Consider the following 23,882-nt stretch of genomic DNA (forward strand, 5'->3'; position numbering starts at 1 on the left):
ATCACAATTCCCATGATTTGAGCATATCAGAATTTTACAGAATCAGAAGTTTTACCTGCTTTTAGTGTGGGGGATGAGGATAGAAACAGACACATTCAATTAAAACTTAGAAAATAAAATGGCAAAGAAAATGGCCACGAATGACATTTTGAACATACCTACATCCTTTATTCTATGCACTGTCTCTGGATATGGGTGTCTAAGTAACTTAATTACTTCTGTAATTTTATCCAACATAAATTCACCTGAATTCTTGATACCTGTGAGCAGTTAGAGATAAAGCTCCAGCACAAACCACAGACAGCAATACTACTGCACTTAGGACAAAAGACTAAAAAGTATAGCAATCTACACTTAAACCCACAGATTTTAAATTTTATTTCTTGTACGTTTTATTTCAAGCATTATTTTAAGTAGAAATACCTTGAGAAAAGGCGAGAGAGCGCTGAGTAATGAAGATGGTAAGTAGAGTATCAGTGCCGTAGCTGAAGTGTACAACAAGCAGTTGCTGATTAAGAAGGCTGAGGGTAGTGAGGGAAAGGAGCTGGAGCTGTTTATTAGTCTAGCAGGACTGCAATTTAAACAGTGAGACAGTATGTAAAAGAAAACTGGACCTAAGATCAGGAAATACGATTTTGAAGACAAAAAATCCCTACCCAGAAAAAGCTTTTAAGCACACTAAACATACGCAAAAGCAGAGTCAGTCTGGGGACTAATACACAAAGGAGAACAGCCCTCTTGTCAGCAGAGTCCAGGGTTAAATATTAAAGTGGGATGTAGAATAGGCACAGAAATGTGGTCTAGGGAAACCTCATGTAGGATCAGGGTACAATGGGAAATTGGGAGGTAGAATAAATATATGTTATTGAATACATTGAAAACTGAGAAGTTGATTAGAAGATTAACAAGTTTTCCCTGTATTCACACCTCTGATTTTATCAAAACACCAAGAATACGCATTACCTACACAACAGAGAATAAAGACCCTGTAGAATTTGCAGTCCCTCAATTATTACCAGATTATGAGATCATTGATTGATTTCACTTTTCTTCCATTTAACTACTTGTATTCATTCATGATTGGGTTGGTTTTTTGTGTGTGTGTGTAATGAAAAGATAGTGGAGGAAACAAAATAGAGCTACTCTGACTGCATCTGCTCTTTCCCTTAGGAAAGTGCTGTGACTAATCCCTTCTTTTCTATTTATTTCCAGTATAGCGTTAATGGTCATCTTTTCAGCCACCTACCTCCTCAAAAATATGTGGTGTTGCACTTATTTGTTCAATATAAGAAAATTAAAACTATCTGACTAGTTCAAGCTGTGATTTTCAATGCACCATAACAATCCAAGCATTTTAGTGCTGCAGAAGTTTCCAGAGTAAGAAGCGGCAAAAAATGCCTTTTAATGAGAGGTTACTAAAATAAACAACCATTCACTTTACAGAAGGCATGACAGAACTTGGGCTGAGGTGTTGTACTGAATATAAAGCTCAGGTATCATGAGGCTGAGGAACTTTCTGCCCTTAATAATCCGACTGGAAAAGTCTGCTTATCTGGTGGAGATGAGGCAAGCATTCACTTGGCCTATGTGGTCAGGCTTCCAATTCTTAACTATCCCCTACTGACCAGACAAGGAGCCTACTCCAGCACTGGCGGCAGAGACAGCTGGCCAGCAGCCACCTCTCTGCTGCTGAAACATGCTGAGTGTCAGTCAGTGGATGGTCTACTATAAAGAAGCACCGAATCAAATGGACTAATAACATAAACTTCAGGTTTATCTTCAGCAATTTCTCAACTTTGAAGTAGTTCATTACATATGTGTGTGTGTCTTTAAAATCAACCCTGATATCTACTGTGATTTTATTTTTTTAAGTTCTGTTTCCCAGAGACTCTTACCAATGTCAGTATAACTGTTTTGGTCTTTCTCTCATTCACTACACAAAATCTGCTATATCTGATTTAATAAACACAGTTTTTACCTTGTCTTTTGTTTTCATATATATTTTCAAAATCAGCTCCTCTTCAACTTAACCTTTCTGCAAGCTGCTTTCTAACATTCTTCCAGAATACCTTAAATCTGACAGGTAAATGGCTGTATTTTTCCTACTTTCCCTTTTACTCATGGGATAACTGAACTAGCAAAGTAAACAAACTTGTCTCTCAAAAGCTTCATTGAGCATTAGTAGGGCTGCATCTTTTCAACATTTATTAACTGGATCTATAACATTTCAAAAGAAATACATATGCAAAGAATTCTACTGGGGGAGTCTGAGAGGCTGAGAAGCTGCTCCATCACAGCAATTTGCATTACTGACTGGTGGTGGTTTTGACACTAAGCACTTGGCTCAAAGAGTGTGAAATTAGCAGACTCATGTTGCTACTGCTCCATGAACAATCACTGCATCATTGAAGAAGAATGATTACCAGCTGTCACCTCATTTTCACTTTATGCAGTCTATATTCCAAACTTTCCAGCAACAGTATCTTTAACCCTAATCTTTACATAGCCAAAGATGAGAGGATCTGCAAAGCAACATAGGAACTGAACTTAATTTTAGCATTCCTATTAGTAACTTGGTGTTAAATGTTTATATGCCACATATACATTTTTTACTTTGTGTACTGATCAGTTCTCACACAAAGTAAGTTTGCTGCCAGCTCCAGCACCTTGCAAACCAAGAATATATTTACCTCAAGGAGTCTGAAGCTTGGTGCCTTGCAGTTAAAAAGCCTTTATTTTAAGGCCTAAGTACCAAGGCATATACATTACACACAATGTCGCACAATTCCAGATAGGAAAAGTCCAGGCATTTTCCTTCTGATTCCCATAGGAAATATATAGTTACAGAGCAAATTGTGAAGCACAATGTGAAAAGATCAAAGCTAAATGATCACAGGTCTATACTAGAAGTATAAAGAAAGGAGATGAAATAGTTCTTTAAACAGCAGAAGGATTCGTTCTCAGTTGTAAAAAAATCATGTTAACCAGGTATTTTCTGGGCAGACAACTTTTAATCTATAGTATCAGGTAAAATATCATATAACAGCAACTTGGAAAGGAAAGCTGATGTTTGCATTGCAAGATATCATGCTAGTTGGTAATCAGAGGTTGATTTGCTATGAACAGCATATCACTTTCTTAATTTGCTCAGTTAAAAGAGCATTCAGCAGCTTAACTAACAACATCTGAGAGGATTTGGAGCCTATAAATCTGATTCTTCACTGCATGCCAAATTAATTCCAATGAACAGTAAAAGGGACGGAGAGTGACATCCTTTGCTGGGTCCCATGAATGCCTCCTCTCTTTCATCTCTCACTCTTGATGGATACTGAGTGATTCCTGTTTAACAGCAGAAAAAAACTTTCAAGTTCTGTGGCAGAAGCATTATGAGAAAGCAAGTCATGAGTTCTCATATACAATCAGCCACTATTAGTAGTAATCAGTGACTATTAGGAAGACTCACCAAGGCTGCCATTAGGACTGGTGTCACTGATGTCCATCACCACTTGGATACAGGGTTTTAAATTACCATGCAGTCTCTGATTGTGAGACTTGGTCAAAGAAAAAAAAAAAACAAAGATGACTGTGAAACTCTTTGTCAACATTAGCAAGGGAAAGGAATAGATTTTCCAACATGTTGTTGGACAATGTACATTGTTGTCCCTTCCTGATCTTATCAAGGGCATGAAAACTGGCAAGAATGATCTCCTTTTCACCTCCTCGAAAGCAGAAGAGTAAACCAAAGGAAATGCAGATGTACTTACATTGACAGAGCTTAGCTCAGAGATGGGGATAGAATATAGGACCTCATACTTCAAAACCATAAGATCTTCCCACTTTTCCTAACATGTTTCCTGCACATGAGCAGCAGGATTTTAATGGTTATTGGAGATAAATACTAATAGTAAAGGATTACTGGATGCCCTCAGCTAGCACAGAACACAGAGACAGAAGAGTTACAGAGCTGTGCAGCCTGTACAAACCAGCCTCGTTTATCCTGAATGTGAAATCAAGATAATAGAATGAGTCAGTTCAGCTGTCATTAAGAGAAACACATACATCTCTTCAATGGTTCTTACACTGACAATGTAATTAAAAGGAAGAAAAGTAATGATATAAAAAGTGTAAAACTGGATCTGTGACTTAATGGTTGTTATTTTCATGAAAATAAAAATATTTTTAGATATATGTATAAGGTGCTTAGAAGTTTTTGGAACATTTTACTCATGTAATTCTTAGATCTATATAACAGTATTAGCTCAATAGATGTACACACACGTGCACAATGATATAAATAGACAGATAAATATAGGGTCTTCAAGAAATATTTCCTTGTCTTCTACTGAAGCCAATGTTAAAACTTTGCTGTTAAAAATCCTGAAGGTAACACTTTTATTAAAAGCTGACATTTCTTGTAAATGTAAAATAGTGAATTACAGCTGTTCTCTCGTCCTCTGTTTTTATTATTATTATAATGGAGTAAATTTTGCCAGAAGCACAAGTTAGATGTAAATAGTGAGCAAACCTGTATGGGCACAAGCTACAGAAAGCAAGCAATTCACAAAGGATTTCCTTCATCTGGTTTCCTCCTGAACATCCATCACCTTTTATATATATATAAATATATACATAAAAAAAAAGCCCAAATCTTGAGTTCTTGATAAAGAATTTTCCAATGCAATGTGACATATGGTGAATGTGTGAGCACGTGTTGGAGGAGGAGATGGTGGCTCAATGGATTAGTCATTTTCCTTTCACCTCTGGAAGCATAGTTAAACTCAGTCCTGACCAGAGCTGCACAGTATATTCCAGATGGCTAAAGTGGGCCTAATTAAAATGAATTCAGTGATGTCACCTTGGATCTAAGTGAATCGCATGCACCACTCATTTGGCATTTTGGCAACATCAGTTCACAAACCAGATTAAAATCCTCATGTAAGTCTTTTGGGATGACAGTCACACTGCATGTTATCAGAACTGGAAAACATACTTTTATAATTGTATTATCTGTTGCTTTAAATTCTAATTAATGCATTATTCTAATACAAAGAAATAACAAATGAGTCTTGCATGCGAGGTAAATCAGTGCAGCAACATTTCAGTCAGATAATTCAGTGGATATACACTGATTTAAACCAGCTGTGTGTGTGGCAACATAATTTTAAAAAAGAAAATTATTTTAACAAAATATTTTCCTTTATGTAGACTAAAATCCAAACAATGCAAAACCCAATTATACAGAAATACTCAGAAGTGCAAAGTATTGTTAACTCAAATACTTCACACAAAATCATTCTTTACAATTCACCTCCAAGTTAAAAATTAGTTTTCTGACCTTCACAGACTGGAAAAATGTGACTGGAAGAAGCAGGAAAGACCTTGTGTACACTGTCTACCATTCTTGCCATGAGTCTAATAACATCTGTGTATTCTGAGGACCTGTGATGTGGATATGCTGAAGTAGCATAGCTTTTTCTTCCCCACCTATTTTAAATTCACAAATATTTTGTTTTCTAGCAGGGGTGTTTTCCCCCATCTGAAAGAATTACTTTTTTTTTTCATATAATACACTCAGGAATTGTATCCTCATGTATATTGTGAGGGTTGGTTTTTTTCATAAGTTTGTTTTTTCTTCCAACATTTCTTCAATGGGTAGTGAGCTGCTGGGCCCACAGAGATCTCCAGACCACCAGCTCATGTATTTGAAAGGCATCTGTTTATTTTTAAAATGCAAATGCAGTCTACCTCAAAGACTGACTTGCAAGAAATGAACAATCTGAACAAGTCAAGAGGTTTCCAATCAGGAGCTGTGTTCCTCCTTTATATCAGGCTATGATCACTTGCTGTCAAAACCACTTAAACAATATCCTGGAATCTGAATGAAGTCCCCCCACAATTAAAATGAGCAGGATAATCCTGCAAGAATTATTCAGGCAAATCATTTTTCACACAGTTTAAAGTAATGGTAAGGTCATTTACAAAAGAAATCAGCGCCTTTGAAATGCTGACTTGTAGACAGAGGACTGCCTGGAGGAGGGCCATAGATAACAGTGAAGACTGGCCTCCTAACACTACCCTTGCAGTCTTTGGAACTGATTCTGATGAAGAGAAGGCCCAATAAGGTTAATACCCCTACTTTGATCTCTGTCAAAGCGTACCAGCAAGAATTAATTTACATTTCAGATGAAAAAGGTTGACAGCATGAAAAGGCATCTTGTTTCTGGTATGTGAATGTGCTGTAATAGATCGGGAATTCTGAAAGGAAGTTCTGAGGAAGCTAAAGGGATAAGCCGAGCGGCTGCTTTTATTGGGAAAGAGATGAAAGGAAAACAAATTTCAATATGCGCTGTTCTGTAGAAACATGTAAGCCAAATGCTTCCTAAATTTCAAGGCCTGCTTGGGCAGGGGGTGGGGGGAAGGGAAAGAGGAGAGAAGTACATATATTTTAATTGTATGGTTTCTCTAATGTCTGAATGACAAATGCAAACAATCCATCTCACTGCCTGAAATAGTTCCTAACAATAAATAAATACAAAGGTGGTCATACTCAATTTTACTGAAAAGCTGCCTGGAACTACGCAATCACATTATAAGATGTGCAGGGAAGAGAGGTTTGGAGTTGCTTTTGCCTCAATGTCACTAGGCACTTGGACAATGTAATGTAATGTAAACAATAGAAAGACTGTCAAGGTGTTTTAAAACCTGGAAAATGGTGGCTACCATTAGCAAGCATGAGCTTTGATTTGAAACACAGAATAATTAGCATGTAGAGAAGAGAAAATGTGCATAAGAAGAATTTTCAAATAAGAAGTCCTAGACACAGGTTTCCAAAGGCAGACAAAAATGTGTTGAGGATTATTACTATACCCCTTTGAATGCAGCACCAAAGATAGGAGGGGCAGACAGCCTAATTAATATGAAGGTGCACTGTGTCAATCTTAACTGTATAGTCCTAATGTTATTCACCCAAGCTGATCACTGAAACTGTCAAGTGCCAGGTTACAAAGCAAGACAATGTGTGCGTTGATAGGAAGAGTGCTAATAGCATTCTTCCAGCATTAGGTCCAGAGAGCTCAACAGAAGTGTCCAAATTCAAGGGTATGTGTACACTCCCACTGCTTCTGCTCTGCCATGTTCAATACAGCATCTGAGAGATGGCAGGAAGGAACGCAGAACTCAATCTCTCCCATGTGTGCAAACAGCAGAATAGATCAGTCACTTTCTCTGAAGAGCTAGTAATGAGCATGCATCTTCTACTCACCCAAGAAAAACTGCATGAAACCCCAAGGCAGAATGTCTCCTACACTCTAGAGGTGATACTGCTAAACACCAGCTTCCTACTGAAACTGAGGTAACTCTCCTCTTAAGGAACTAAGAATAGTGGGATAGCGATGGGTCAACTGTTTCACTTTCCTTTTTATGGCAAAGGGTTGTTGTAAGTCAGGAAATCAATGTTCCCATATAGTTGAGTCTAAATATAGCAAATACTCCAGAAAACAGTTGCAGGGGGTACTTTGAAATCTACTCTTTCTGCTATCATGAAAACAATAGAAAATGACAACACAAAGGAGAGAAAGAAGGGGAGAAAGCACTTATGCAGTCCTTCAGTGCTTGTTGCAATGGGAGAAAGAAATTCTCCTTGAAGGTTCTTCATTTGATAGAATATTCATCATTTAACCCTACAGCCACAGTTCATGACTCCACAGAGCAGTCTGCATGCAAAGCTACGAATTGTTACTTTATCCTAGTGATACTCTGTTCCTTTCTGTAATTAGTCTTGTATTCTGTTTCTTCTAAAGGTCACAGAAAAGCTTAATCTCAGAGTAGCAAACTTAGACAAAAAGAAAACAAATTAATTTACTGGAAATTGTTTGAGAACAAATCAAAAGAATACTCAAGAACGCACCTTTTTCAGATTGACTTTAGTCTCTATGATACAGAACCAAGAGGTGACAAAGCTTAAGGAAATGTAACACAGGTAGCTGGTAGAATAAGTAAGGTACTTTGGTTTATCTGTAAACACATTTGTTACAACTCGTTTTTGAGTGGCCACCGTCCTTCAACCTGGAACTGGACAGGGAAGGTGTATTACACTGCATTATATGGAAGCTGCCTTGTACTAACAGCATCTGAAAGCACTACTGAGATCACGGCACTGGTTCCTAGATTTCTGTGCCATATGGTACCCCGCTCTACTAGAGACCTACACAGCCCTATGGGCCTGTTCCTCCAGTAATCTCTTTAAAGTTTATTCAAATTCATATTGATATGGCTGCATAGGAGCCTGGCAGAGAGTCAAAAGATTGGTCAAAGCTGGCAAACCCCACATGCAATCAAAACAAAAACCTGTCAACCTGCCAAGATAAGGGCTGACACAAAGACAGAGAAATGCATGTCCAGCACCTCCATCCACACTTACAGTCAAAACAAATCAGTGCTTCCTACCAGCTCTACAATACAGTTGAATCACACTGACTGTGCTCAGAAGAATCTTAAAGAATTAACTCAACAGCTTTTAATCAGTATGTTTTGCTTCCAGAGAAGTAATTACAAAAAGCCTTAAGTGCCTGATACCTGTCACTGGTGTCATTTCACACTGAAGAACAAATGATCAGAAGTAATGCTTGTGATAGCTTTTGTTTGGACGGTATAATATTTCTCTTGGCTATAAACACCAACACATGAAATCAGAATAGGTGTTGGCAATTGAAACGATGTTTTAATTACCTGCTTGAATATGTATAGCAGCATCAGTTCTTCTGTTCCTTATTTCCTTGTACTTCCTGCGAGCTTCATATCCTCTCCAGGCTAAAAATACAAAACCATGTGCTGGAAATTACATTTATTTAAGGAAGTGCTACAGAGTCTACAGAGTCAGAGATGTGCTGAAACTTTCATCCCTCCTGCCATAACCACTTCATCCCCCACCCCCAATACCTCTTCCCCACCCACCCACATGTTGAACTCTTGGTTCACGACTGCAGAATTCACATCCCCACAACTTCAAACACTGCTTCACTCATCCAAATTTTAATTGTCACCATGTGCTCACTGATGTCCTAACCCAAAAAGGCAAAGGTGCATGATCATGCCAGCACAAGAACTTCCCTCCTCACACAGCTCCCCAAATTGGATATAAGGAAGTCTCTTGGGCCCATGCCATCACGTATGTTATCTGGGATTTTTGTGTACATGGGGGCAGGAGGAGCATACGACTGCATTAATTTATGTGCTGCATGCTAGCATAGACACACCTAACAATATTTTAATTTTGTGCACAGGCATCACACTCAAAATACTAAAATATTTAAATAAAGACATTACCAAATACTAAGATGACACCTTAGAAGTAAATCAATAATATTTGCATCAATTAGCTGAAGAGGAAAGCACCTCCAGTTATTTTGATTTCATAATAAACTATTATGAATGAATAAATAATATACATGCAATTTAACAGCTTGAAATGCAAGAACACTGAATGAAATAGGGAATGTGAACATTTACCTGACTGTATGGTAACAGCACTATTTTCTCTTTTCTCTTTGACTTTCTTGTACCTCCTTGCTCCAAGCCATCCCTTGATATAGGCTTGCATGACCACGACCCTTCCTATAACTTCTCTCAGGAACAAATTCAACTGTTCTATATGGTAATACTTTAGAAAAACCTGAAATGGAACAAAAAAAAAAGAAAAATAAATTCAGTATTACATGCAGGCAGTAACATAACCTCTTGTATTCTGCCTTTTCTTTAGTCTTACTTCAGCTTATTTTAGGGCACCATTGCTGAGAAAACTGGTAAAATACTGGTTGCTAATATCATAGCAATCTTGTGAATCTAATATTTGCTCTCAGTGTGTTTGCAGAATTTTATTATTTCACTGTTATAATCAACCTATTGAAAAATAAATCACATGCTTGCCCCCTTTAAATAGTAAAAAAAAGGGAGGGATTTTTTCAGGTATCAACAATTTTGAAATGTAGCCTTTCTTGACAGTGGGAAGATAAATTCTGGATTGAATTTGTTTTAGACATAATAATGAAACATTATGCTTCAGATGGCAAATCCTATGTATGCTTACATACACTTTAGCTGGGTCTTGATCAGGAAAATTCTCCTTGTTTTTCCTTTGTGCAAGGTAAACCAACTCAAGACACTGTATAATATCCTTTTTACAGAAGTCATCCACTCCATTTTAAACCATGAACAAAGGCTCCTAATAGAGCCAGAAGGATCTTCCCTGAAACTCCACAAATGGATAATGTACTAACCAGGCTCACAGGATGGGCCATAGTGTGATATTTCAGTCACATCATAATTAAGAGCAGGAAGAATTTCAAGGAAGCACTACCTCAGCAGGCACTGACAGAGGTACTGCCCCTATCTAGTTAGCCAGGTGCAGAATGCCCTTTGGGGAGGTATCCAATGCACCCCTCCTCTTGCTGCACCAGCTCAGCTGGCTTGAGAGCACACCTCTGTAACCCAGGAGGCTAACTGGAGCAAACTTCTTGCTCTTCTGTTCATGCAGTACTTTTCAAACCATTATTAGGTATGTTTTGCTAAAAGGATATTATCCTTGAGAAAATGTTAGCACCCCTACCTTGGTTTTCCCAAGAATCCAGTTGTCTAGTTTAGATTTCTCCAAAATGGCAAGACAGTTTTCTCTGCTACCAAGGGGAGTTTCATGTGCCTTGAATGCAAGGTAGTAATACCTGTAAAACCAAATGACAAATAATTGACTTGACAGTCAGGATGTTCTTTCACTGTCCTTCTCCAGCTCAGAGTCACATCCCTAGAACTAAGAGACTAAAGTCACCCTTATACTCAGTCCTCTTCATAAATCATGACACAGCTGTCACAAATGGGTATTTGAGCATACAAATGACATAGGAAAATAGCTGGTACAATAGTGGTGACAAGAATCTGGTGCATTCTAGAATTCCTGAGTTGGTTTAATCATCCAGAAAGGTCTTTCACAAGCCAGTGCAACCTAGGAAACACCCAAAGTTGCTCTGAAATTTTCAGGTGAACACACGAATGAATGACAGGAAGAAGTGGGAAAAGTGCTAGAAGTTGGAGCAATAGAAATGAAGACAAAAATAAAACCATTTGCATAACATGTAAAACATAGTGTGGCACAGTTACAACTCACTCTAAGCCTGCAAGTCCCATTGAATAAGCATGTGCTCCCTGAGGTGCTCAATGAGCTCTTATAGATTTATGAGTGGGAGAAAAGTCAAATTCTAGCACCAAAGAAAGAGAAAAGCACCAGAAGTACATTATTCATGACCTGATGCCTGTTTCTTATGAGAAATGCCCAAAAAGGCATTTCAGAACCTTTCAGTATTTTAGTTACTAGTATAATTTTTCACAAAGAAATTTAAATGTCCTTGATATTCTTTGAGAGCATAAATCCACATAAGAAATCCAAGGCTCTTAAGTTTGTAACAGGATCACTCCCATCAACAGAACTTGGGGTAGTTTCCCATTTTCAGTATGCTTAATAGGAAGGCTGAGGATCCTCACTCAGTGAAGATAAAGGCCAACTCCAGCAGGGTAGGCAGAACAATGATAGAGTGATACTGACTGATTATTGAGGCTGAAAGGCAGACACTGAATAAAGATTAGTTTACAGTAAAAGCAACTCTCATATCAATCTTAATTTACAGACAGCAAGATGCCCAGACTGCATGAATACCTACTTGTTTCACACCTCCAGAAGGGGTCATATATATTTGCAGTTAAAACAATTCGCATTGCTACCGTTGCAGCAAGGATTTTATCAGTGCTGATGGTTAAGCAAAACTAGCAGCTACTTTAAAGAGAAAACAAGTTAATTACTCCTCACATGAATGTAATAAATTGTTTTACTCACTAGGATTTATGTAGTTGGGATTAGGTTTGTTGACTCATTAAGCATGATGTCTTTTTTTCTGTTTGATTCAGATAAACCATTGGAAAGATTATGATCAATTTTAGTGGCCTTTGGAGCAGGCCCATACTAAACAACGTTGACTTTTTGTCCACATTCCCTTTCAAAGAACAGCCACTAACAATTATGTGAAAGAACCTTATTGTGCAAACAGTTAATGCAAACATGTTTAAATTGAATGAAGAATAAATGAACCAATCCCTACCTGAAAACCCATGATACACTAATGAAGAATTTAAGTGAGTCAAGGGCAACAAGAAAAGCTTCTATTGGTATGTCGGTGATAAAAGGAAGTGAACAAGAGACCTGGTCACCTGGGATATGGAGAAGAAGGTACTCACTGACATTTTTGTCTCAGTCTTCACTGGCAAGTGCTCCAGCCGCACCACCCAAGCTGCAGAAGGCAACGGCAGGGACTGGGAGAGCAAAAGACCACCACTGTAGGAGAAAATTAGGTTCAAGAACATCTAAGGAACCTGAAGTGCACAAGACCATGTGGCCTCATGAGATGCATCTGTGAGTCCTGAGGGAACCAGCAGATGAATTTGCCAAGCCATTATCCACCATATTTGAGAAGCTGTGGCAGTGAGAAGAAAATGGGAAACTAAGCCCCCATTCTTAACAAGGGAAAGTAGGAAGATCTGGTAAACTACAAGGCAGTCAGCATTATCTTGGTGGCTGGCAAGGTCATGGAGCAGATCCTCATGGAAACTATACTAAAGCACATGGACAATAAGGTGACTGTTGACAGACAGTGTGACTTCACTAAAGGCAAAAGGTGCTTGACAAATTTGGTGGCCTTCTATGACAGTGACAGGGTGACAGTGTTGGTGGATAAATGGAAGAGGGACTGCTGTCATCTATTTGGACCTGTGCAAAGCACTTGACACCGTCCTGCACAACATCCTTGTCTCTAAACTGGAGAGATATGGATCCAATGGATGGACTGCTCAGTGGATAAGGAATTGACTGGATGGTCACACCCAAAAAGGCAGTCAACGGCTCAGTGTCCACGTGGAGAACAGTGATCCAAACGATTTTTAAGGTCCCTTTCAAGCCAAATCATTCTATGATTATGAGTACTTGCAAAAAAATATGTTAAGTAACAGCAAGAATATGTTTCAGTTAGTTTACAAATTGAAGGTTGTTTTAGCACAAATACACTGTTAGATTGTAGCAACTGCCACCTCAGCTTTCATTTCTGAACTGCTATGTGTTGTCTTGGCTTTTATTAAATTATACTTCTAGAGGTACTAACCTATTTTGTGTTAGAGAAAATGGCAGATTGAGCAAATAATTCTCCTAATCATTAACATGGGAAAGAGCCATCAGATGTTCTTTAAAACAAAGAGAAGAATATGACCAGTGAACCTCAAAGACAGATTCCTCTGTAGGCACATAGGGGTAAGAAAATATCCTGCCTCATACTCAACAAAATATGAAGAGCCAATTATAAAGAATGGAATAGTGCAAGACATTAATTTTTTTATTTAATCAGGAGAACATGATTTTTAAATATTAGTTCCAGTTAATCTCTAGATATTAGCTCCAGTTGTCACAAGAAAGAAAAAAAAGAGTCACTGAAATAGTCAATAAAGATCAAAGGGGAACAAAATGACATCTGAAGGCAGAAGCACTGGAATCAGTCCTGGAACAAGACATAGCTATTCACCAACTGGATATGTTGCCCACTCTGAATAATGATAGGAAATTATGTACCACTGAGTTATTTTTTAAGGCAGTAACTTTCTCAACAGGATACGGCAAATTCTTTAGCCAAGTCTTCCAAAATACTAAGAGTCATACCACTGAGTAGGTATGGAGAAACATGGTGTATTAAAAAGAAAAAGGTATGTTTCCTCCAACTTATGACTGAATTTAAGAATGTGAGTTTTCGCAAGACTAATGGTATTATGAGTTACAATAACAAGCTTCAGCTTTCAAATATACATATCACAATTTGTGCTAGCATGCAATTTCAACAAATAATTTGACAGATACATCAGGGAAAATGCACCAATAGTAAATTGCTGTTTGCTTCAAAAGCCAGTTCAGACAGCCTTGTTATTTACACATGTATGTAACTTAAGCAGTTCCTTTCCTTAGAAGGAAAGAACGATTCAAGTGAGTGATCGTACCAGTTTTCTGGTTGTCATACATCTTTTAAGGCATGCTGTAGTTGGGAATTTTAAAACAACAGAAGAGTTTTTAGATGGCACTGATGCGATAAAATAGTCAAGGAGGATCTCATAATTTTTAAATCTTCCTATTTTATCAATGACATTCTAGCTGCTGAGAAGTTGATTTCTTATTTGTGACATATACCTGACTAAAGAGTATTTTTAAGCTATGCGATCCCCACGTCTTATCACACCACCTTTGTTTATGACTAAATTCAGTATCTTTCAAATGTAGTACTTTCACCATTAGCTCTCCTTCATGATCTAGAATGTAGTTGCTTTTGCTACTCAGAAAAATCCCATAAAACATCTTCTTTTCTTATCAAATCCTTTATCAAATTTTTCCTAATATTCAGTCTAAACCTCCCCTGGCACAGCCTGAGGCCGTCACCTCTTCTTCTATCACTTGTTACTTGGAAGAAGAGGCTAAGACTCACCTTGCCCTACTCTTCCTTCAGGTAGTTGTAGAGAGTGATACAATCCCTCCTGAGCCTTCTCTTTTTCAAACAAAACAATACCAGTTCCCTCAGCTGTTCCTCATAAGACATGTGCTCTAGGCCCTTGATCCTTCATGCACTCATAAACATGCACACAACTGTGCAAAACCAGGTTATTTTCTTGGGTTACAAACTGTGCTTCTAGGTGTGACAAATACTCATCTACGTGTTTCCTAAGAGTACTTGACTAATCAGATTCTCAGTGGCAGTAAGACTTGTAAGAGAAAAATAATTTACCCTCAAAAGAACTGATTTCTCAGAGCTGATGAATCTCTGGAATTATGTATTTCTTAACTAGTGATTCTTACACTATAATACAAACTATCTTCTTGGACACAAACAGTATTCTAGACAAACATAAAAATGGGATTCACTGTACTTAGTAGTCATTAGGCATAAAACAAAATAGTTGAAATCTGAATTTATCCCCAGATCAACAATTGCAAAACTAGGACATGCAGAGTTAAGGTTAAACATTAAAGACATGCAAGATACAGAAAACTTCAGAATGATGCTGTGAATTAACTATGTGATTATGGCCAAGGCATTTTAGCTTTGGTAGTTTTAGATTAGATATACTGATTGTAAACAAATGGTTCAATTTCTCTTCTTTCCTTAAATGGTGAACTGTGGAGCTATTCAATAAATGTATTTAAATAGCACTATTAACTATTACACCAGTCTCTCTTACTGAAATTGCTTCGCATTCCAGACTCAAAGGCAGCATCAATTCTACTTTTACTCAATTTACTCAAAAAAAGTAATGATTAACCCTTTTGCTCTTTAAAGCAAATCTTTGTACTAAAATATACTTGCCGAAGGTGGAGAATGGATAATACGTGAAAAGCATGAGGTACAAGAGGGCAAAATCCCTTTTTAACCAGACCCCCAGCAATAGCAGCGAGATTCTTAACATTCCAAAAGAAGTTTTTTCCTTCTCAGCCTGAGAGTAGGAAAGTTTAAACCCCCCCAATGTTTTTAGTACTGAAAAGCCATTAAATAACTTTTAAAAATTCCTAATTTGTATGGGTCATATATCATCTCTTCTAGAACCTTGCACATTTGAGCTCATACAACTAATCGCATTTGACTCTATATTGAGAGTATGAATGAAAAAAATTAAATGAAAAGTCAAAAAACATCAAGGATACTGTTGAATTCAAGGCCAGGTTGGATGAAGCCTTGGGTGATATGGTTTAGTGTGAGGTGTCCCTGCCCATGGCAGGGGGGTTGGAACTAGATGATCTTAAGGTCCTTTCCAACCCTAACTATTCTATGATTCTATGATTCCATGAAATTCAGTAACGGATACCTAATGCTTATGCTGCATCAGATAAATACAGAATCACAGAAATACTCTCAGAAAGGCATAATTTGGTCAATTCTGCATATACAATTCATAAGTGGTTAGCAGACTTTTCACTCCTAGAGGCTTTCTGTCTTCTCCATCCTGAATCCTTTACCAGTGCTCTGTGACTGACAAGAATCTAGAAAGGATATGTTGAAGTTACAGTAGTTACAGGAACAATAAAAAGATCTGAAGTAATCTTAAAGCCACTGAAACAAATAAGAAACATTTCCATGGATAATATTAAATATCAAAATATAGGGGATGTTATAATTTTGTTTCCAGAAATTGCTTAGGGACTTTGGTACAGTGCAAACCCAATGTTAACAGTAAGCTTGCACGGTTTGGGTTGAAAGTGACCGTAAAAGTTCACCTAGTTCCAACCCCCCTGCCATGAGCAGGGACACCTGTCACTAGATCAGGTTGTTCAAAGCACCATCCATCCTGGCCTTGGATGCTTCCAGGTTGGGGCATCCAAAACTTCTCTGGGCAACCTGTTCCAGTGCCTCACCTTCCTCATAGTGAAGAATTTCTTCCTAATATCTAGTGTAAATTTCCCCTCTTTCAGTTCAAAGACACTACCCCTTGTCCCATCACTACATGCCCTCATAAATGTTCATCCTTTTAAAAGATATAATTTCTTTTCTCTGTAGCAAACCTGTTGACTTGTAATTTAATTAGGTGCTTCTCTTATTGTGAATAGTAAACACGTCTATCACCACTGAATTTTCGGTGCTAGAAGAAAGCATGTATTGAGGTAACATTTTACAAGATTTTGCAGTATTTGACCAGTTTTTATTCCACTCAATGCAGAATGTGACTCGTTAAGTTCAATATGAGACTGTATATGGTCATGAGAAATGTAACACTGATGGCTCACAGACTGCGTGTACCAGGCCTACCAGCAGTGACCTTATGCAAATTTGCACTGTGAGATTGAAAAAGTACTTGCTGGGATTCCTATTACAGTAATAGCATTGGTATTGCCATGAGCATATGAGCTGACTAACATCATCTAGCTAAAGTGGAGAAGGGGAGCACTTCCAGGAAAAGTGTATCCTGTATTCTAATGCAGTACAAAGAACTATAATGCAGAACATTAACAGACAGAGAAGAAGAAAAAAGGCAATCCTTAAACGAAACTTGTACAAACTTCTCCACACATTCCTATATGCTTATGAGGCACTTCAATCTTGACAGCATTTAGCACCATTAGACTCTCAAGTCCCTTGTCTTTTATTCTGGTACAGTATATGCCACATTACATAAAAGGTGTACACAGCTGGTGGATATGTGGTGAGGACAGACCTGCATACCACAACATGTCGTGAAGCTTCAGTGGCCTGGGTACTTGGATATAGTAAGGAGCGTCCCATTCAGTTGGACTTTTGGTATAGGTCCTGCCTAGAAAGCACATTTCCATTAGCTGCTATGCAGTGTATGCTTGCTATGCAGCTCCACGAGCCAAGCACACCTGGTTGCTGATACAATTGATAACCTGTGTCTGAAACCTAGGATAGCTGCTGCCTGAGAAACGAACCTTGCTGCTTCAAGGCAAACAAGTAAGACAGACACATGATGGCATGGGGCATGAGACAAGGCCAATGGAGATGGAAGTGCCTAACACTTAACAGCTCTACAGTATTTACAGGGGCAGCAGATCACATTTTTCTACTTTATGTAAGAGAATATGTGTATTTATACACATAAAACAGATGTTTCTATACTTGGCTGAAGAGACACTGTGTGAATGAGTTACAATTAAGTCCTTTCCTCACCATCTGTTTTTTAACCCAATAAACTACTTCCAGGTTTGCGACACAGAAATAATGTGTTCTATTTGAAAACAGAAGACAGTAAAGAGTAACATTAGACAGAGCTTTATCTTTTGTTTACCTCTCACCTGATAAACCCTCAATGGTTCTGTTCCCTGCCTTTGATTGTTTTGTCCTCATATTTCCTGCTAAGAGTTTACAAAACAGCATTATTGAACAGGCAGATAAGAAGCACACCTATTTGTTTAATAACATCAAGAGAGAAAAAGTGCTGGCTCATCCATTTTGTTGTTCAGTTGCTCAAAAGGATCAAAATACCAATTAACTTGCTGGCTTAGAAAATCTTTGATATCCTCACGTTTACTGACATTTTGAAACTCTTGTTCATACTTGCTTAATGTCTTTTTGATTATGAACAAAGAAGTGCCAATCTGTTTAGCATTTGACCTGTTTTCTCAAACATTTTTATGTATTCAACTACTTAGTTCCTAAAAACACTTGACTAGTCATGGCTGTAAGTTGAAGAAAAATGTTTCTTGTTCCACTGATAGCTTTTTTAAGCATTGTATTCCCTGCCCTTCCCCCCCCCAGCAAAATAGAATAGAATGTGATTAAAAATAAAGCATGAAGTGAAAAAAGGAGCAAGAACATACCCTCTCCTGCTTCCCTCCCTCAGCAACCCAACCCCCCCCCCCCCCCCCCCCCCCCCCCCCCCCCCGCTTTATATTCTGAACTCAGGAAGTCTTCTGTGCTGTTGGGCAAATTGCAAAATCTCCCCACACACACTCACTTCTCTTGCCATGTTGATTTTTTTTTTTCCTGAATGCATTACATCAAGTTGGGCTAAAAACTTGGGGTGTATCTGACAAGATGCCCTTATCTGCAGGAATGGAAAGCTACAGTGAGCACTGCTTTCATTACCATTACTTTTAAAGGTTTTACTCAAATTTAGTGCACTTTTTAAAAGAATCTGTTGATATGAGGGATGCCTAATTTTCTCTCAATTTACACTAATTTCAGTGGAGTTAGTTCACTTCTGTGTAACCCAGATAAAAGTTAAGGTTAATAATTCTGCCTTCAGCCTCTTCAGGATGTTGTAAAGATGTGTTAGTGATCACAAAATTTGATCTCTTTGCAAAATCTGCTTTAAATGGTGTGACCTTACTAAAATTAGTCATGTAACACAAAATAGTTTGGAGGAGATCATGCCTGGATGTTAAATGGCTTTGATGGACAAATTAACACGTTCATTATCCTTCCTTGGATTATCTCTCTAGTGTTTTCCTATTGCATACTCATTTGTCATACTAACATAAATCAGAAGTTTTCAGAATTTTTCAGAATTAATTGATTAACCTATGGTTTATCATTCAATGTCTTGAATGCAAGGACCACAAATTTCCAAGCGCAAATTGATTTACATGTGTAAATTTACCTAATCTCCAGGTTTTAGAAAGGCCTGTGAAACTGTGTCTCTCTCAAAACCATAGTCAGCTCCTTCCCTCTAGCATTCTATAAATTACTCACTTTTAGTAAATTTATGAAGTTTATATCATATAGATGAGCAACCTTCAGTTCAGCATGTATTACTAAATGCTTGATTTTACCATTCACTACTTGTTCCTACTGTTGAGTAGTTGATTGCTTAACAGTACTGCTTCTGCTCTATTATTGAATTATTAATCCTACAGACTGGAAGACAGTAAATACTACACAAAACCCTATTTTAAATTTAGAGGAAACCATAATGATCATATAAATATATTGCCATCATAAAGGTAATAGCATTTCCTGAATCAGATTTATAACTTTTTGAGATTGAGAACTGTATTAGAGCCAATAAAAATAGCCATGACAAGGGTTCAGGTGGACAGAGATCTGGTTATAATTCATGATATCTCCAATATAAATGACTATGAGGCTATGAAACTATAATGAGGAATCTAAAGCTTTTGTATCAGTTCATTCTTAAGCACATACACATTCTTCATACAATGGCTGAAGGTCACTGACCTTCCAAATCCTTGCATAATCTCAGCATGACGCATAATTTCCACTTGTTGGCATTATTGAGGGAACCACAGACACAGGCTTGCTGCTGAATACTAGGTACTCACTGCTCATCTCTCATTGACTTTTCTCCATTAGAGCTCAGGCATTTCTTGTAGACTTTATCTCTGATAGTCACTACTCTCATTAGAGAATCCAACTATACATGCATAAAGCTATGTTTGTAGAACTTTCTGTACTTAAACATAGAATATATTTTATTGAATGGAGTTTTAAACCTGCTGCATTATAGAAGTCTTACCTTTTCACAAACTCATCAAAGAGGATCCGATGAGAATACCCTTTTTGACGTATTTTGACAGTTTCCAGAATTCCAGTGTATCGTAGCTGCAGTAGAACTCTCTCATGAGAAAACATCAGTGCTTCTCGATCATCATTAGGTTTAATGCAGCGAACAAAGTGAGGCTGTCCAACAACCATTTTGGATAAAAGATCCATGAGGGAATACTAGTGAGGAAAATAAAAAAGATGCAGACATTTGACAAAAAACTGCAATGCATCTACTCAGCAGGACAGATGTACTTGTAAACAGGATGTAATGCTTGATTATACTTTAATCTCTCATGTTAATCTGCATTGTCAATTTATTAATTTTTAAGCTTTTGGTTAAAACCCAGAAACTACTGAAGTTTTCAATTGTAAAAAAAAAAAATGAAATTCCTACTCCTTATTTCTTACTTCTAACACCTTCCTCTTTCTCCTTATACCACATTCCTGTAGCTGAAGAGGGCCCATATTAATAAAAAAATAATTAAACTGAAAAATGCCCCAACTATAACTCTCTACTGTGGGCACATTCGACCAAATATCCCCAAGAACAAGCTTTACTGTGAAACATGCAATTCACAGAAATTTGCAGAAAACTATAGGGGAAGTATTAAAAGAAGTCATCAGTTCAGTCCTCTGCCCACAGAGAACTGCAGATCTATCTTTACCATTTCAAGCACATCCCTGTTTAATCCATTTTTCAGAATCACTGAGGTTATAGACCGCACAATCTCCCTAGGCAATCTACTGAAGTGTTACATTATCATGACTATTTATAAAGTTCTTAACATATAACTTAAATTTTCCTGCGGAAATGTAGGCCCATTACTTCCTTTCCTATCCAAGCTGGACATGGAAAACAATTTGTTCCATTTCATTTTACACTAAAATGAAAAAAGTGTGATCTGATCACATACATCTGCTTTTGCAATTATTCCTCTGAATACTGATACTTCTGCTCCATCCTCACTTCATTAACCCACTGTATGATAAGTATCTGCTGCAAATACACTTCATCTCGAAGTCATGTACAATTTCAAGTTGACTGTAGTCATTTTGCTGTAGGCTGCATGCACATTCTGCTGTACTTTCACAGTCAGTCCCTCACTCCATTTTATTTTATGTTACTTAATTTAATTTAATTTAATTTTGATCATAGAATCATAGAATAGTTAGGGTTAGAAAGGACCTTAAGATCACCAAGTTCCAACCTCCCTGCCATGGGCAGGGGCACTTCACACTAAACCATGTCACGCAAGCCTCTGTCCAACCTGGCCGTGAACACTGCCAGGGATGGAGCATTCACAACTTCCTTGGCAACCAGTGTCTCACCACCCTCACAGTAAAGAACTTCTTATGGTTCCTACACAAATGACATTTATTTCCAAAAGCACTCTAAATCCATACTTTTATTACTAGACAAGTCTGAAAATGTGTCCTTGTACCCACACTGAGGTAACAGCTCAATATACCTCAGCTTCTTCTATGCCTTTTCTTACACTGTTTTGCACAGCAAAGAAAACTGGAAATCCTATATGGCATGAAGTTTTGACCCACACTGACTAGCACGGCACTGTGAACTTTCTGCATGGTACAAGTGCAGCCTAAAACTTTTCCCTTCTGCAAGGACTGCATGAAAAAAAACATTCCTGACTCCTAACATTCCAGTTCCAACATTCTCAATGCCTTTTCCTTACCTGTTTGATTTAAACACACATGCAGAATATACATTACCCCAGACAGGATTACTACTGATAAAATGGCAACCATTTGACTTAGAACAGTACTTCCAAAAGATGGATTGTTTTCACTTATTAGCACAAATGACAGATCCTAATCTTTAAAATTAGGTATGTCTGAGCTTGTGAAAAAATATGACAGCTATTTTATTTGCACAAAATTTGCTTTCTGTTTATGAAAACAGGCCTGTTCTAGACCTTCAGCATTTTAGATGGAAACAGTCTAGACTTTAGAGTCTGTTATCAGTGTACTTGGTGAAATTATAAAAATACAAGTATGAGGAAACAAAAAGAAAAGAAGAAAAATTATGAGTCTACAAAGGCCTCACAACAGAATAAAAAAATGTTCTTATTCTCTTTGATCTCACAATCCCATAAATATTTTAGATATATCTATTGTTCTTATCACCAAAATGTTTGTTTACAATTTAACTTTTGTACCCTAAAATAGGAAGCCATAGTCTGCCGCTTCATGTTAGTTGTTTCTTCAGGATGCCGCATAACCTCCATTGTGTCAACCTGGAAGACAAAACTCAGATGTTAGAGCTGTTCCAAAAATACTGCAGACACCCCCCCCCCCTTCCACTCTCATTTTCTTCTCTCCCCTGCACCCCACCACCTTTCCCCTGAAACTGGGTTCAAGTTTTGTTGTGATCATTCCTTCAGATGTACTTCAGCATACTTTATCCGAAGTAAGGCCAGTTTCTAACAGATGCAGGACATGCAATGATTTTAGAGAGCTGCAAGTTTCCAAATGATTTCACACTTCTGTTTTGATAGTGTAACAGCCAATGAAGCAGCTGCCAAGATGCAATACCTTATCAACTGCATTCTAAAAAACATTCCTCTTATCACCACTACAATGAACTCCATCAGGTCTCATTTTACATGTAAGTGTTATCATTTTTGTAATGACCAGAAAGCAAATTGAGCTGACTCATTTTGCTTATGTATGGAGAAAAAATGTTGTCAGGTAACAAGTGGCAAACAAAGTAGGAAATCTCAGAATGAGTAAGTCTTTTCCTTTCTGCTGCTGTGGTTACCATTAATTACTTTAAATTGACATTTTGATGCCAAGAATTTCAGCAATCTTACTCTGCTGAGCTGCCATAGCTGCAGATACTGCTTTTTCCAACATTTCAGAAGAGTTATTTTTAGAGGGTATACATGGACAGTGAACATATTACTCCTTGTATATTTTAGTTACATTGTCAGTACAGCTGTTCTTATCAAAATGAAACCAGAATTTATGAATGAGTATAACCATGGTTACCAATCACAAGCAGATTGTGTTGCTGTATTACAGCTCAACAAAATTAAAGAAAATTAACCAGCATCCTGTTTGCATGGAGCATTAACAACATTTTAGCATTCACTTGCTTTGTGGCAGTTTACCATCTGCTCTGACCAGGTGGCATTTGTATAAACCAGATAGTGCTGTTGTCAGCACCTGTGCTACACTTCCTGGACTTTGCTCCATACAATCATTTCCAACACTCACTGACTTAAGACCACTCTTCTGAACAAAAAGTAGAAGTAATTGCTGAAAGATTACAGTTCTCAATAAAATAACTGTGTCTCTTACCTTCAGGAGATATTTAGGAGACTGCATGCAAAATATAAAGGAAATGAAGCACTAAGTAGTAATGGATCAAGAAAATGGATTTTGTATTGGGGAAGAAATCAAAAGAAAACTTGTGAGGACAAGATTCAGAATGCAGATGGTGCAAAGGGAGACAGATTTCCATAAAGGTGATCATAAATATTTCAGTATGTTTTTGTAATCTGTGATGTTCTAGCCCAGAGTGGTGTACATGCACTAGTACAAATCTCCAAGTAATACGTAAGGAAAAAAAAATAAATGCAGTTTGACTTCAGTGTTAAGAATGTAACAGAAAACTCTTAATATAGCCCAGGAAAAATGCCTTATCAGCAGAGATAACATCAAACATCTTAAAAGGTCACCTGACAAAGTAAACATTAATGACCTAATCAGAAGAGCAGGCACATCCATGGGGAAGGATATAGGAATGTTTCATAACTAACTTGGCAAGACAACTGCTTTTTGAGA

At 37.6% G+C, this 23,882-nt stretch overlaps 1 protein-coding gene across 1 annotated transcript in view; it reads right to left on the reverse strand.

The window, feature by feature from the left end:
• Window positions 1-23,882, reverse strand: part of MYO3B (myosin IIIB) — a 129,628-nt gene that overhangs the window by 50,946 nt on the left and 54,800 nt on the right. Inside the window, exons 19-23 of the mRNA XM_034065762.1 lie at window positions 22,253-22,343; window positions 20,047-20,252; window positions 10,604-10,715; window positions 9,508-9,670; window positions 8,728-8,808 (exon numbers count right to left, since the gene is read on the reverse strand). Of these exons, the coding sequence (XP_033921653.1) occupies window positions 8,728-8,808; window positions 9,508-9,670; window positions 10,604-10,715; window positions 20,047-20,252; window positions 22,253-22,343 (653 nt within the window). The remainder of the gene's footprint in view (window positions 1-8,727; window positions 8,809-9,507; window positions 9,671-10,603; window positions 10,716-20,046; window positions 20,253-22,252; window positions 22,344-23,882) is intronic.

Source organism: Melopsittacus undulatus, chromosome 8, assembly GCF_012275295.1.
Source record: "Melopsittacus undulatus isolate bMelUnd1 chromosome 8, bMelUnd1.mat.Z, whole genome shotgun sequence".
NCBI classification, from domain to species: domain Eukaryota; kingdom Metazoa; phylum Chordata; class Aves; order Psittaciformes; family Psittaculidae; genus Melopsittacus; species Melopsittacus undulatus.